The sequence below is a fragment of the Hesperophylax consimilis genome, chromosome 11, assembly GCF_061612785.1.
Source record: "Hesperophylax consimilis isolate HC1 chromosome 11, BYU_Hcon_1.0, whole genome shotgun sequence".
NCBI classification, from domain to species: Eukaryota; Metazoa; Arthropoda; class Insecta; order Trichoptera; family Limnephilidae; genus Hesperophylax; species Hesperophylax consimilis.
In genome coordinates, this window is record NC_142846.1 from 14398443 (window position 1) to 14415511 (window position 17069).

Sequence of the window (17069 nt, forward strand, 5' to 3'; positions counted from 1 at the left end):
TAAGTACTTTTTTTAATAAATATAGTAATGAACTCGTAAAATATTTCAAAATCTTTATTATAAATAATATAATTATTAAAGTTAGGATCTCTTTCTTTTGCCCAGCATAACCACCGGAGGAGCAGCGAGTGGCAGACTCAGGACTATTTTAGAAGAGCCGCCATCACTGACCATACGAGCTCCAACCACTTTGACCATTTGAGTCAATTTGGTTACTGGTGTTACAATTGTTTTACCCAATTTATTTGCATCAGAAATCGTATAATTACCAGCCATAAGAAGCAACACTAAAAGATAGCAAACAGATTTATCTTTCAAGGTCTGCGGTCTTGCCCTTCCTTTGTCGCTAATCATTGAGAAATTATTCAAAGTTAATTTGTCTATCAACTCTGAATATTCACAAACTACATATTTGGCGCTGCAGACTTGCTTATACGGGTCCTTCAGATATCGAATGATACAATCTGCATACAGAAGAATGGAACATATTTCAATTTTCTCTTCGCTAGTGCTAGTTGATGCATTCCTTAAAGCAAATATTTCGTCCGCAATATAGTCAGACATCGCGATTTCAAATGTTTGATCTTCTAAAACACTTTTAGCGGTGGTCTTCAATGTTTGAAATTGTTCATCGTTAAGGAAGTCTTCTATCTGGTAGACGTCCTTCACGTTGGAGGCTTCCCGGTTCATGCGCGGAGCATACTTCTGCACGACCAGGTCAGGTTGGACAGCTTCATGTTGGGACATTTCCAGGACGTCTATTTGTTTGGAGTTGATGGTTTTCTCCAATTGTTCCTTCATGCTGTCGATGTCTATCTTCGTCTTCTTAGATTGCTCTAACCTTCTTTTCTGGCGCTTAGAACCAAAAGCTTCTCCTAACTGATACCTTTCGTCTGTGACATCTTCAGAGGTAACTTCTTCTGTGGTGGTGACTTGCTCCGATTCTGGCAACGCTTTGAGCCGAGCATTGCCGACTTCGATAAGTTTCACATTCCCGGTATTTCTATTTCTAACCACAACGAGATTTCTGCAAACATTGTCTTCTTTTTCTTGTCCGACATAAACCATATTTTCTATAGATATAATTGCATTTTTTGTCTTTTTACCCGAAGAGTTTTCCGAATAAATACCTCCCCGAAAATCAACTTCTCCGGTTCGATGCAGAATTCCATTTTGGAAAGAAATGATAAGTGGATAAGCTTCTTGTTTGCTATACACATCGGATACTTTATAATTATCGCTGCCCGTTGTGGCGACAGTCATATTTGACACAATTTACAGAAGTATTCGGGAAATAATAAACAAATTAACAAACGTATGAATTTTCTGTTTTTGTTACAAACGTCAAACGTCAAAGGCACGTGTCTTTATATTATTGCCAGAAATAAAAAATTAAACCCCATTCTCTTTCCTCCGAGGGTGGTAGGGTGTTGGATTATAATTTTTTTATATGATTATTAGCAACACGGGTAAGAAACGCGCGATTTTTTAAAATCTACCGAAGTTCGCGAAATGAATTATGGGTAATTTTTTTTGAAAATCATAATGTGTGGAATCGTGTCTTGAAATTCCGTATTTAAAATATTGTGGGGAATAGTTTTCCTGATATTTTCTAACCCCCCCCACCCTAACGAAATTAAAAAAGTATTATGGGGAATCGTATTTAGAAATTTCCTTTACTGAGGGTATTTATGACTGAGGGAGAATACACCCCACACAAATTCATTCCGAAATTCTACCAATTTTCGAATCTAATTTACCGATATTTTTCAACGAAATGTACTGATTTTTGTTTTCGCGGTATGGCATCACTGGAAAGAAGTCAACTAGAGATGGGCGAAGCGGCTCAGTTGAGGGAGCCGGTTCACTGGGTCCCGTTCACCTGAAAGATCCGCTTCAGTGAACCGGCTCGATTGAACCCCCCCCCCTCCCCCCTCCATAAATAAAATAAAAACAAAGTTCTTCGCGATAAAAGAATACATACGTGTAGTCGTCGATATTATACAATGGTACAGATATTGAAATCGACATGTGTTCTACACTCTACAGTGTCCTAAGATGTTTAAGATTCGCTAGTGAAATTAATTTTAATTGTACATTGTGACCGAAATCAAATTGGATCGTTTATTATACAATGTGCTATTTTTATGTTTTGGTGAAATTAAAAGTATTTATTATTTTTTTTTGGTAAACTAATATTTAAGACAAGATTTTTTATGCATAGCACAAAGGGTAACAATTATTTTATAAGCAATAATTATTAGCCTGAAACACTAGTATATATTGAATTATTTCGCGGATAAGAGATGTGTCATGTATCTTTTATCAGGAGATTTTTCAATGTGGATGAGTGTTTTAGGCTAATAATTATTGCTTATAAAATAAAAGTATTTAAACATGAAACCATGAGATTTCATTTTTCTTTTATAAAAGTTGCACTTAAAATATTTTTAGGGTTTTATGATGTTTCATAACAGGTTGCGTCTGACAAAGCTCCCTCCGGAAGAATGAGCTGAAAAGATAAATGCTTTAAAGGTCATTTCTCAGGACTGCGCTTCGTCAGATGGGACCTTGCTATCGTGAGGAAACATTCCGACATTTTTGCTTCTTTGGGAATATTATATATTTCGAAGACAAAATTTTTGCCCAGAAAAATCGATCAATATATCGTATATTTATGATTACATATACATCGCAAGAAAATTTAACGAACATCGCTTCACCGCCGCTGCGCTCATCGACCTAGAGAAGGCATTCGACACCGTATGGATAGACGGGCTCGTGCATAAACTGCACCGCACTAACACGCCCATATACCTAACGAGACTGATACAGGAATACCTAAAGAATAGATCGTTCAGAGTGTTCATAAGGAACGTGCTATCTTCAATGCGTGAGATTCCAAAAGGCGTGCCGCAAGGAAGTTTACTTGGACCATTTCTCTTCATTCTGTTTACCTTCGACATCCCCCGAGACGAGAGATGCAATCTGTCTATCTACGCAGATGACGTCAAACTATACGTTTCCTCGCTGAAAGCGAATATGGCCGCTATTTACCTACAGAGGGCGCTCGACGCGCTCGTAGAATACTACAAAAAATGGCGCCTGAAACTGAACGAGGCGAAAACTGAAGCCATCATGTTCACGAGAAAACGTGTAAACAGAACACCTGACTTTAACATCGAAATGGGAGGACACAGCATAGAATGGAAAGATGAAGTGACATATCTGGGCCTGACCATGGACTCCCGCCTCAACTGGAAATCTCACCAAGCGAAGATGCACACGCGCACGCGACAAGCGATCGGCATGATGAAGCCAATTTTCAATAGACGGAGTCCGCTACTTCCCGAAACCAAACTCCTCGTCTACTACTCGCTCATTCGTCCAGTACTCTCGTATGCGATTCCCGTATGGAGCAGCATCTCACACTCAGACCACAAGAATCTACAGACACTTCAAAATCTCTGCATTAAAATCACATACAACACGAGACTCAGAACAAACTTGAAGAGATTACACGAACGAGAACAAATTCCAACTCTATACGAATTCACACACAGACTGACTGAACGCTTTTACAAATCACTCACACTTAGTAAAAATCAACTAATACGAGACATAGGACAATACAATGCTCCGAGCGACTTGACATTCAGATACACACATAGACTACCAAAACACATCCTCATGGACCATGACCACATATGGCACATACCAGAACTAGACGCGGACGAATAGCGAGCAGTAGGTATTTCCTAAACTCCCGACCTTCTTCCCAAATATATAATGTTTATATATCTATTTATATATTTATATAATATTTTATAATTTGTATGTATATGTATGTTTATTTTCTATCTTCCCATAAGTATATAATAACATAAAAACAGACACACACACACACATCTCAAAAATGCAGGACATCATATACCGATGTTACTGAAGGCCGCAAACGTTTCAAGTTGACGTTCGGCCGCTCCTTCCTGGGTAAGGTTTTCTGCGATTTTCCTTACTCCCAACGGCAAATGCGGAAGGACTCCAACAAAAGGGCGCAGCCAAAATTTCCTCCCCATTCCCAACACAACACAAACAGACACGTATGTAGTATATGGCCGCTGTAGGTCGCCGCTGGTGCTGATGCTGGATGATGATACATGCAATTTTAGTAGGGTTTTTAGGTAACAAATTTTTTCCCTACCGAGAAAATACAAGGCCTCTAAGTCTATAAAAGCCAGGTAATATTTGAATAAACCCATATGAGGTAAAAATTGTGAGGCGCATATGACGCCGTTCTATTTGTATAAAGAACATTAACTTTAAATTCAGTAAATTTAAATGATTCACCACTTCATGGAATATAAGAATCTAGAAAATGAAAAAATGAAATGAAAAAATGATTACATTCAAAGGGGATTCCCAATTTTATTGGAATACCCTTTTATTAGAATGAAAAAATGAAATCGAGAAATCTTTTGTTTCGTTAGGTTTTTGGTACAAAACGTCAAACTTCAATCGTACGGTAATCGTTGAATCACGTTTCTTATCGCTTTTTAGTTTTTTTTTACCCGGAAAACATAATTACGAACTTTTTAATAGCTTTAATTTAAATTTACCATGATTTCCACAAGAAAAAAGAGTGAAATTTGGAATCATTTTTCTGCGGCCACAAAAATTGTCAGATGTGTTATTTTTAAATTAAAATCTATAATCTATATCAATAATATTGAAAAAATTTCTTCAAATTAAGTTTAAAAAAATCAATTGGTGAATGGAATCAAAATATAGAACAATGAAAATAAACTTAAATCTATTTTAAATTAATTCTGTCCCAAATAAGTGCAATAATAATATAAAAATTGTGTTGTAAAACAAAATACTTCGGTGTGAGACCACTCAACACTCAATGCCAACATTACTTTTTTACGATTATTTCGATATCAATGATTAACTGAAAATAAACCATGAACATAATATAACTCTTCCTTGTTCCTGTTATAATAAACTAAATAAGTGCCGACACAACAACTAAAATGTTATGCAAGCGGGAATACCAGTATTAATATGTCATATATATGATCAATCCGGTCAGTACGTCAGTAGTGACCCGCGAGCCGTGAGATCCGTTGAACGATGTATGCGGATCTTCGTTCGCGAACGGGTGAGTCGGCTCTTCGGGTCTGGCGGGTCACCTGCTCACCGGCTCACCGTTCGCGAACGACTGAAGCGGGTCACCGGGTCACCGGCTCACCGGCTCACCGGCTCTTCGTTCGCGAACGAGTGAAGCGGATCACCGGGTCACCGGGTCACCGGCTCACCGTTCCCGAACGGGTGAGTCACTACCGATCCGCGAACGAGTGAGCGGATGATTTGGGAACCGGATCTTACGGATCGGTGTAAAGATCCGGTTCACTGAGCCGACTCGTTCGCGAACGACTCACTTCTAAAGTCAACCCAACTGTCAGAATCAAGAATAATTGTTGTTTTTTTTTGTTTTTTTACATTTTTTTAGTTCAAACAACTGTCGAAAGATAATATGATAATAAGTTTCCAGTTCCAGGTATTATGAATATCTGCAGTCTGTGTGGTGATACCAACAATGTTAAGCATATCTCCAATGAAAATAACGAAATTATAATTATAATTAACAAATTTCAATGGATTACTAGAAAATATGTAATATTTTTAATCACTGAGAAATACGTTGATTCCTGCTTTGTTTATGGTAGTGATTTTTGTCTAATGATGATTTTATTTATTTTAGAATACTAATGATACAATTGAAATCCAAATCTCCTGTGAAAACTGCTTACAAAAGATGTGTTCATTAATTGATAGTGTAGCAGAAATTTGGAAACTATTCATTCATACACAGGATTTGTTGCACAATGGATGTTCAGTTCAAAAGGATAAGATTGAGGTTGGAATACAAGAATCAGAGCTCTTATTAACAGAAGATTTTTGTGAGAGAAATGAAACAACACCCTCTTCAATTCCAAAAAAGGAATTAAAAACAGATGGCTATAATATAATACAGAATTACAGTAAGATGTTGACTATTGACCTCACTTAATTCTTCGTTAAATATTTTCCTAACCGCCGCACTTTTAAAAGGCACAGATTATGGAAATTACACTTTGTTTCAACTTAATTACTACGATAAAACAACTATTGATGTCGGGAGAGATGGTAAAAAATGCATTAAACCCTTAGGCTTCATCAACGCTTATTCGAGAGTGGCCTATACAGATTATATGTTGGGGTGTCACTACGCTATAATCTTCCTCAGGAGAGGGGCTCAGATCAACTGGGGATCTGCCGTGGAATATCATTTCTTTGAATGGGATCTGTCACCTTGACAGTCACCGCGTGATCACGGCGCTTAGTAAATTGATCTATTCTAACTGCATCATTTTTAAATATTGTCTGGCTAGCAGATCATGGCGTATAATAAAACTCTTATTCGAAGTATGATACAATTAAAAGTGACCGAGGGGGATACAGTCCCATTAGCTCAGTGGTAGAGCGGTGCCCCGGCAAGGCAAGGGTCCTGGGTTCGAGTCCTAGATGTGACCGAATCCTTTTCTGATTTTTCTGTTTCAGATTTTCGTTTAGAAGTCGCTAATATTGTCTTCAATAATTAAATACTTTTTACTTACCAATACCTTTAGCTACCCTAATCAATAACAGTTCGATACTTGATGTATGTAGGTACCTACCTAGATTTCGTAAAATAATACACGCATTTTACACACAATCTTTTTAGACTTTGTTTTTTTCTGTTGCTAAAATATTTGGTAAAATTTCCATAATCAGCTTACTTTTTAATATGCACACTTCGTTTTAACATAATTACGGCAAGAAACAACTATCCGTCCTCTCTGCCTACCCCTGCAGGGAAACAACTACGTCAGGGGAAATGGTAAATGATAAGTTAACTTCTCAAGCGCCAAAAGTACCCATTGGATATTAAAATTTTGTATCTGTTGAGCGTCGGTGAATCCATAAGGTAATCTTACATTAATACATTAATTAAGGAGGTATTAGGTCGCAGAAGCTCTACGTTCCAAGGGTTATAATTCCGTTTATTTCAATCGAAGTTCAAATATTCCCATGTTTTGACCAGTTTTAACACCATCTTTTATCTTGTTAGTATGATGTGACGTTTGCTGTAAGGTTCCGCTGTAATCTAAATACGCATAAATTATTTAATTAACCGTAACAATAATACCTACTGAAGCCCAAAACAATAACTACATTTGGACAAAAAAAATCAGATATTTTGCGCCTAAATTATACAATAACCTGCCCGATGAAACAAGACAAATTAAAAAATTGAACCAATTTAAAATCACCACTAAACGATGGTCATGCAATAACCAGCGAACTCGCCCAAGTCGAGAGAATTTCATATAAAATTATTGTATGTTTGACGATTAGTAATGTTGTACTAGTAAATAAATGATTTTATAGAAACTCATATGTTATTTGTATTGGTAAACCATAGACAGTGTATTAATTAATTTTTCTCAAAATTCTGCCTCAATACAGGTTCGCCTAGTGAGGCAGGTTATGTCCAACTTAAATAAACCTACTACATATTATTGTATCATTATTACTGAGCCATTATATAATTTTTCTGTTACTGTTACCGTGAATAGTATGTATGTTTATATTCCTGTTATGTTTCTTGTAGTAATGAAGTTAAAACAAAGTGTTATTTCAATAATTTGGGCATATTTAGAAGTATGTAAGTGGAATATGGGAATTTATCCAACATTTTTGTACGAAGATTCTATAATTCATTTCAAATTCAATCTTAATATGTTTGAACAGATGAAATTTCGGATGCAGCTTTACGAAAGGAGATTGAAACCAGCATTAGTATCGATGGCTGCACGGACTTGGAGTGGTTGCTGGAGACAGACTCATCGGATGGCAGAGTCGGTGCTTCAAAGAATATAAAAAACACTGTCAAAGAAAAAGAACGAAACCAAAAAGTTGGCATTACCAGGTTATTTCTTCATCATATCTTAATCCTCACTCTGCATACTCCAGCCTGGAACTGCACTTGTACCTGTCATAGAATACTAAGTAACTAACTATGTTCTTATTAGAATTGCAGATTTTTCCCAGATTCCCGTGATGATAATATTTTTGACATTATGGTTCAGTAACCGTATTATTTCAAAATAGTATAATTTTTTTTTCTATTTTCAGAACAAATAACCGCGGCCTGACCTACATCACCGACTCTCCCAACTTCATCCTAAAGAATGCCAGCGGTGCCTACGAGTGCACCGTCTGCCACAAGTCTTTCGACCACGGCTACCGAGCGGAGCACCACGTCCGCTCTGTCCACACCAACGAGAAGCCCTTCTCTTGCCAAGTGTGTTGTAAAGGGTTTGTGGGAGCCTCTAACCTCAATAGACACATCTCGTGCGTCCATGAAAAGGGAAAGTTCATATGCGAGGTAATTGTAATTTACAGCTTACAATATTAAAACTAAACTAAAGCGTGCATCAACATAGAAGATAGAAGACTTACAAATGTGTGGATATTTAAATGCCTTGGACAGAGAGGATTTACCATTTTGAAGTTCTTCATAGAATGACCAGAATAATTGAGTGGTATAGTTGCAAAACTGACTTATTCCACCTGAGCGTTTTTGTTGGAAAAATGCAAAAATCTGATACGAGTGTCAAATTCAATTTGTGGTTTTTTTTTTTATAGAGCGGAGATGGTTTACATATATGTAGTTTCCGTGAGCACTTAGGCCATAGGCCTATTGTACTATCTCCCATTTTACCTCATCCTTTAACAGTCACCCGGTCCCTTTTATAAAGTACACCAGGGTTGTCATTGTATATGTGGCTGTCTTCTGGTTCCACAATGTGTATTCCCAGGTCTCATTTCTCCTTTCCAATCCCCCTCGGTTCTCTGAAGGCCCCACAAGGGAAAAGAGCCTCATCTCTCCTCTCCACTCCACTTCCCTAAAGGCCCTTGAAGGGAAAGTTGTTCTTGAAACTTGTTCCTCAAGGGAAGAGTTTGCGGAGGTGGCCTCATCTCTCCTCTCCACTCCTCCTTGGTTCCCCGAAGGCCCCATGGTGGAATGTTTTGTTCCTCATATTATGAGGAACAAAACATTCAAGATTACCCAATAATTGATAATTCAATGGAAAATTTATAGAAGACTAAGCATAAGATGATGCCGCACTTCTTGACTTTGTAATCTACGTGACTGATACAAGTGCAGTTGTATAGAGCTGTTCAGGACTGCAGCCTGCAGGGTGAACATTGCGCTGATGATAGCCAACCTCTGTCATGAGAAGGACAGTTTTATGTAATTCTTTCAGAAGAAAATGTTGAAAATCTTTTGGCATTCAACAATTATTAGTAAATATAAATCCATAATATTTATAGGTTTGTTTTATAAATATATACAATAATTTTTTGTCAATATTTACGGTACAATAGCACTTATAATATAAGTAGTGTTGGTGCATATTTATAAAATCCTCAGGTATCAGATATTATTATTAGCAGGCAGCATTCTGCTGATGCGCTCATGTCTGATTTCACAATAAGTTTTAAATCTCGAAATATGTAGTATAAAATAAAGTACCTAACCCTGCCTGTCTGTGCGCACAGTTCTTCTAGGGTTTTCTTTATTATTTAGAGAATTTCTTCCGGAAGGTTTACATATATAATACATGCATATTATATTTATAGAAAGTAGAGAAAAGACGATGTTTATCCTAGAATTCACAACCTCAAAAATTTACTCCAAACCAATCACAACCCCAAGCAACGCCGGGTACACGTCAGCTAGTTGAAAATAAGTTAATCCTTTCTTCTCTACATAAAAATAAGAATCTAATGGAGCTTTAAATCAGTATTAGTAGCATCGATGTGTTGACATGTTGTGGAAGTTTGTTCCATGCTTCCACTACTCTATTTGCAAGAAAGTGTTTCCTAGGATTGGATGCAAAAGATTCGTATTTACCTTGCTTAACCGCTTGAAGTATCCGTGTCTACTGTGGATATTTAACATTTGTGCCTGTCGAAATCTGACCATCTCCAGCGGTATGCTAGGGCTTCATAATTGTGGTAGCGGTACCTACCTCTTTGAAATAGATGGGCGGCGAGAGGCTACCGTCTATGACGTGAGATAGCGATCATTCTGGTATTGTACTCCCAGAGTTAAAATCTGAATAACACTGGCTGTGATTATTTAAAAGACTACTTATTTCCTGCAACCCAAAATCAAAGTAACTACAAGTTACTACAATAATAGTGTTTGCTTTCCCTATTCTAAGGTCACTTTTCTGAATTAAATATAAATGAAAATCTTAAATCTAGACAGTGAGGCTAAGGTGAAATTGCGGTAATTTAATAAGCATAAAGTAATTTAAGGCACTTGACTCTACATTACACAAATTAAAATAATTCTGAATTGCTACCACAATCTTAATTATTATTAATGTGATTTATTATGTCCCGTTTAAATACATACATACTTGTTTTTCAGAAATGCGGAAGAAGATTCCAAAAGCGGTATCTTCTAAGCGCCCATGAACAGAGCCACAACGGGCCGCCTACGATAGCTTGTCCCTATGGGAAATGCACAAAATACTTTTACGCTGATTTTGTTTTAAAAATGCACATAAACAACACACATACTGGTAAGTGTTTCAAATAATCCACAGTAATTTTCAATAAATTTTTGCACCGCTATTATAAATTTTAAAATTTATTTATGATTTTTCAATATACTTTTACTAGCTGACATGAACCCGGCGATGCTGGGATTTATCCTTAGGAGATAGACATATACTTTTAGGACCAGTTGTTTCGGAGAATTTGAACAATTCATCAAATTTCAACGTTAATTTGCGAGTTCTGTGAAAGTCCTATTCAAGTTCTGATATTATATCATTATAGGCTAGTTGCTTGACAGAACTGAAATAATAACAGAACTAGAAAATATCTTTCACAGAACTCGCAAATGAACGTTGAAATTTGAAGAATTGATCAAATTTTCCGAAACAACCCGTCCTTAGACTTTTCTGTAGGCCTTTTTAAGGTATACAATTCGGTAGTACATTATTTTGATGTGTCTCATCAGGTTTAGCCAGCGTTAGCAATGTAAGCGACGGAATATATTTTTTTACAATTTGATTGCAAAACATTGACTTTTCTCTACTTTCTATAAATATAATACGCATGTTTTATATATATAAATCTTCCGGAAGAAAATCTCTAAGTGATAGAGTAAAACCTATCAAAATCCATTGCGTAATTTACAAGAACTAAGTGTACAAACAGACCGACGTGGAAGCGACTTTACTTTATACTATTTAGAAATTTAAGTTATTTTGTTGTGAAGTGCCCTTGAGAAGATTTTTCAAAATTATTTGCTAAAGAAATTTTGTATTTCAGGTCTAAAATTTGTATGCGAGCAATGTGGCAAGGCATTTCGTACAAAAATTCGTCTAACCAATCATATCCAGAGGCACGGCGAAAAGAACATCCAGTGTCCTCACTGCCCCAAGATGTTCTATATAAAGACTGATCGGCTGCTTCACATGAAGTATCACAGAGATGATCTTCCATGGAGATGTGGGAACTGCGCCATGTGCTTTAAGACAACTCGAGGTCTTCAGAACCATCTGTCGGTCGCACATGGAGAGAAAGTTAGCAAGGTGGACCTGTATAAGCGAAATACTGCTAAATCAATTAAATAAAAATTATTGTTATGTTACTATTATTTTTGGGGCACTTTTTCAATGAATTAGGTAAAACTGGATATTATTTCTGCTATTCCAGTTTTATTTTTTCAATATTCCTTTCAATGCGATCCTTATGTATTATAGGATGATGACAGAACGCACCCTTCTTTAGAACCCTTGTACAATTATATTAAATGTTAGGTTAATACTATGAGTTCCTTTCTTTTTTCCCTCCTATTCCATCCACATCATAATCCTCCACCATATAAGATTTTCGTAGACTATTTAAAAAAAAAGTTTTGCTTTTAAAACTTAAAATGTTTCTCTAAATTAATAAGTGTTTTAAATGCCACCCTACCCAGTGGTGTAGAATTTAAAGTTCTCATGGAAGCTCATTTTGGTGAAAATGTGACTTATTTTACAAGGTCTTTCAAGCAGCCAAGTTAACCTAATCATTATCTATAAACAAACCTTCAGTGAGTTGAATGTATCGGTCCCATATCTTTTTTGTTATCAGTAAGTTGGATCAACGGTGATTATGAAAGTAAAGTTAACACATTATGATTATTAGATAAAACCGAGGTTTTTGCAGGCATAATTATTATTGAAAGACTGATATTTTTAAGAACAAGGTGTTGTTAACATGGATCCAGATGTACAAGGTTAGTCAAGAGTTCGAAGTTAAACTTACAAATATATTTACCCAATCATAAATCTAACTACCTAGTTAACAATAGCATAAATCATTATTTCCACTAAGCAAGATCTCTTAGAAGGTATTTGATGAATCACGCTTGTTGTTATGACTTTGCTTTTGACATAAAACAAATAATTTATTTCAGAAAACACAAGAAGACTTTATAAATGGGGAATATTTTCATCAATAGTTATCATAATAATTACGGTGTGCGTGTGTCTGCCATTTATAATATGGAATGAATCAAAAAAGTTTTTGCTCATTGGTTTAATCATTGCCATAGTACTTATAATAATTATAACTCTCGGAGTGATGGAGTTTTTCAGAAGAAAGTCACAAACAAAAAGAAAAGTTACTGATGAAGATCCGTGGGTATCACAAACGCTGCATACGAGGGTAAAAATTATTATGTTATTGTTTAATTTAAAATATCTTCTTTCCCACCGGTGATTTTTTCTCTCTATACAAAATAGTGAACAATCGTTGTATTCATTTCCAAACAGTGTGAAACAACATGATTTAACAAACTAATATTTCCCGTATGTACATTCTTGGAATGAAAATTTGTAGGAGACAATGTGAAAAACATATATACCAAAAATCTAATACAACTTCAGCATCGTTGTGATGTTTTTTTAATGGAAAAAAAATTGTTTAATTTTTTTTATGAATTGATGTTTCAAAAGTTATATCAAATTGTCTCAATCAATAAACGACATAATATCTACTATGGAGACATCACAAACCATTTTTAGTACAAATCGACATGCTGAAATTTGCAGTTGGCGGCCTAGTTTAGATTTTGTTGATAGAAAAAATATCTATGCATTAAAAACATAGTTTGTTTATTCGTTAGTTCCTCTTTTGGCCGCCTGTAAAGATAAGTGTGTCAATGTGAAAATGCCTCTGGTACTAAACAAACCTGCATATTTTTTCTTTCACACAAATTATTGAGCTCTTCAAAAGGGAACCAAGGCAAAGTAAAAAAAAACATTTTTAAGATGCTATGTGAAAAACAATTATTTCCAAAATATTTTTTGCAGAGAAGTTTCAGTGCCCCGACCGAGTCTTCCGGGCCTCCTATGTCAGGGAGATCATCTTGGATACACTGGATTCCTAAAAGCAAAAATCACCCATCTGCACCTGAAATGGTTGAACGAAAATAAACCCAATGGTTGACTAAGATTATTTTTTCCATGTTTGCAAAAAATATTTTTGTATGTTTTTTTTAATTAAATTTTTAAGCTATTTGTAATTGTGTTGGTACTTTATTTTTATGATTTCGAATTTTTGTTTTCCAAAAATAAAATACTAATGATGGTACTAATAAAATTATTAGTGAAAGGTTTTATGATAGAATCCCAGTTGTCAATTTACTATTGTTCAAAAATCTTTATATTTGCTTGCGTTATTTTTTTTTCGAAAAAAAACACCATATTCTAAAAGAGAGAAAAAATATCTCGCAAAATTTTGTGTCGAAAATTTGGTGTTACTTTTTTCATTTCCAATTTATATTATTGACTAGTTGAAGTCCCCGGCGTTGCCACAGAGTTTTCGAATTTTAATAAAAATGACTTTTCTCTTGTTTTGAAGGTCAAGTGTGCAAATTTTCATCAGCCTCTGAATAAAACTGTAGATTTTGTACAAAAATAAAATCCACGCCACCCACAGATGTCTGCCATGGACACTCTTCTGTATATGTATAAAATAGATTTATGATGTTGTTCTTTTTATATTTTATATCGTCAAAATGAGAATAAATAAACGCGAAGAACATCAATTTATTTAGCTAATAATTCATAAATTTTGGCGTTCATTCTAAAAAAAATCTTCTGTTTTAAAAGTATACAAGCTAGTTTACGACAATACACAAATTATTGCACAAACCTTACGAAGGCGAACATGATTTATAAAAATGTTTTATGCAATATTCGTGGACTTCCAAATAATGAGACGGCTGGTAACCAAACTGCCAAGTAATACAGTACCTACTCTATACGTCATCGTATCTAATTGATTATTCATGTACATCATCTGGCAGCATTTTATTATTAAACGTCATGGAAGACGTTTTGTGTTATCAAAAAGCTATTGTTCGCTTAGATTTTAGAAATTACTCTGTTTAAATTATGATATTTTGTGTTTTTGAAATGAGGCCCAAACTTCGGTCCTTCTAATGGTGCTTTTGTGTTAGTATGCTTAATTCTGAAAAAGAAAATACAAGTCCTGTTCCTCCAATGTAAGTACATAAAAATTGCAGTCTATTATGCGTGTTTGATTTTAGATGTTAATATCATTTTTACTAGGTTTTTGCACATTATCGTTGTTAGCTGGAATGAAATCAGCTCTTTTTCGTTAAAGGCGACTAAGATGTTGTTTTTTTATAGGTATTAGAAATTTGAGCATGATTTATTATTTTATTTTTCGAATTCTTTTCTTTTTATTTTCTTAATTTTGATAGAAGGCAGGAACAGGACTATTTGGCGGATGCCAAGAGAAGATTGACATTAGAGGTCCCAAACAAAATAAGCAGGTAATTACATTTCCCAATGTAGATTATAAAATACTTGATTATTGATGAAACCCTGGTAATTTTTGAGAGGATAAAAATAATATTGTCTCCATAATTACAAGGATAGTTGAATCCACTAGTATTTATGGGGATGGTCTGGTTAAATGTTAACATAATCACCTCTTGTGAGTGTAATGAGTGATTATTCGCACAATTGGGATTAATTAAACTCCACTCAAGGTTCGTACACCGAGGCTCCGATGCACAATGCGAACACTGGGTGATGTAGTAGTTTATTTAAATGTTTCATTGCTTGTATTCCCAAACAATACTTATATGCCACTCAGTAAATGGTTGCTTTGACACGTTTTGCCATTTCTCATGTTACCCAACTATTTATGTTTTATGCTCCACTTTCTCTTCATATTAACTATAACTTTTAAGTGAAATAATTATTAACGTTTCATACAGTAGTAATAGCAAACGTCATTGTAGTATTTTATTAGTTACATAATAATCTTGCCTAGTGTATAATATATCATCATATATTTCTGTCGGTCATATTCTTTAACTGTATATATTATCCATACATTAAAATATATACTTAATAACATTTTTATGATTTTATCTATTTCATTTTGGCCTGGGTTTTGTGATTCTTAATATGTAGTTTGCAGATCTTAAATAAATCTTTAGTATCGCATAGAATTATAAGTCTCTGGCAAGGTATTGTGTTATTTGAGCGGTTAACAAGCTCTCAATAATTTAGAAATGTATGTGATTTCAACTGGATATTGCATGACATAGATGCATTATATTGCATTGCTTACTCATGACCATAATACTTGATTAAATAAGCCCCCTCCACAGCTAACCTTGGTTTGAAGGTAATAAAAAGTGCATGTTTTCTTGAATTCAGGTAAACTACGTAAATGTGTATTGCTATTCTTTTTTCTAGAATTGTCTGTGACCTTAAATGTTATTTACACATTCATTGTTTAAATGGAATTGCTTTATTGTTCTTTTTTTGTATAGCTTAACCAACTTTCATCTACTTCTATTACTAAATTATAGAATACTTTTAAAACTATATTTAGCTTAGATCAAAGAGATTTATATAAAATTACAGTAAAGATGTCCTATAAATTCTTAATATTAATTTTAATTATCCGAACATCATGTAAAAAAATTACAACAGCCAGAAATTAAAAAAAAACAATAACAACAACTTTGCTAGAATTTCAACCTGGTTAACCATTTTATTTGTTAAGGAGTCAAGGTGTCTCAATGTCGATGAATTGGCTTTTAAGAATCGATTTTTCATTCTAATTAATGTTTTCCATTAGTTCAGTATTGAAATATTTCAAACTAATTTTAATTAATTGTTTTTATTGATATGAAAAGAGATATCTCGATTACACCGCCGTCAGTAACGGTGCTGTTATTTTTAAATTTTCTAAATGATAATACAGTCAAATATAAAAAAAATATTTTTTGTGTGTGAGTGTTTTTTTTTAAAATAATTTATATATGTACCTGTTACCTATGTTCCAACTAGCTTTGCTTCTTGCACATCCACACCTTCAAATGATATACGATTTTTATATTGCCAGTGATCTTATGATATTTAAAACCTTTTTAAAAATTATATATACTCCTTACGAAACATAATCTTTAAAAATTCCTGTATTTCCCTTTTACCTATTCTAGTTATTTTCTGATTAAAATAAAACAAATACTTTAATTACTCTGAAATTGTCACTGCTATTACATTAACTAACACACCTTCACAAAGTTTATGCACTGACATTTTTATTTATTTATTCTTGTTATCAAAGCTCCAAAACGTCCCCGAGACTGTCAATATAAATTGTCAATGATGCAACCAATTGATAGTTTTCAAAGACAGCGATTTCCGTTTGAGACTTCCTCATTGATGGTGAATAATTTGAATTTTGATTGAAGCTTTACTGTCAACTTACATTGACTGTCTTCGGGGTGCCCACACACACGCTAATAATATTGTTGATGTATTTGAAAATATTTTTTAAAATTCATCAATACATCTGTCAATCCTTCCATTTTCGCATGCGCACATGCCCAATATTATTGTAAATATAAAAACATT

General features: G+C 34.5%; 3 protein-coding genes across 9 annotated transcripts in view; 2 read left to right on the forward strand and 1 right to left on the reverse strand.

Moving 5' to 3' along the window:
* Positions 1–1355, reverse strand: Polr1E (RNA polymerase I subunit E). The gene has a single exon (XM_089637046.1). The coding sequence runs from the start codon at positions 1261–1263 to the stop codon at positions 82–84; it is 1182 nt and encodes a 393-aa protein (XP_089493172.1). The 5' UTR covers positions 1264–1355; the 3' UTR covers positions 1–81.
* A 4114-nt stretch (positions 1356–5469) lies between these two features.
* Positions 5470–11927, forward strand: LOC149419828 (zinc finger and BTB domain-containing protein 41-like). 3 transcript variants are annotated; one of them, XM_089637048.1, is made up of 6 exons: positions 5470–5560; positions 5765–6044; positions 7837–8014; positions 8221–8473; positions 10532–10685; positions 11443–11927. In XM_089637048.1, the coding sequence occupies exons 1-6, from the start codon at positions 5537–5539 to the stop codon at positions 11745–11747; spliced, it is 1194 nt and encodes a 397-aa protein (XP_089493174.1). In that variant the 5' UTR covers positions 5470–5536; the 3' UTR covers positions 11748–11927. The 3 variants fall into 3 exon arrangements, with proteins under 3 accessions (XP_089493174.1, XP_089493173.1, XP_089493175.1); XM_089637047.1 differs by having other exon boundaries at positions 5510–5676; XM_089637049.1 differs by lacking the exon at positions 5765–6044 and having other exon boundaries at positions 5510–5725.
* A 2564-nt stretch (positions 11928–14491) lies between these two features.
* The window catches only part of LOC149419829 (protein Aster-B-like), a 47728-nt gene continuing 45150 nt past the window's right edge, over positions 14492–17069 (forward strand). For 3 of the 5 annotated variants that reach the window (XM_089637322.1, XM_089637324.1, XM_089637325.1), the window contains exons 1-2: positions 14492–14668; positions 14891–14962. In XM_089637322.1, the coding sequence (XP_089493448.1) occupies positions 14625–14668; positions 14891–14962 (116 nt within the window). In that variant the 5' untranslated portion in view covers positions 14492–14624. The remainder of the gene's footprint in view (positions 14669–14890; positions 14963–17069) is intronic. The other 2 variants (XM_089637323.1, XM_089637326.1) reach the window with 2 other exon arrangements.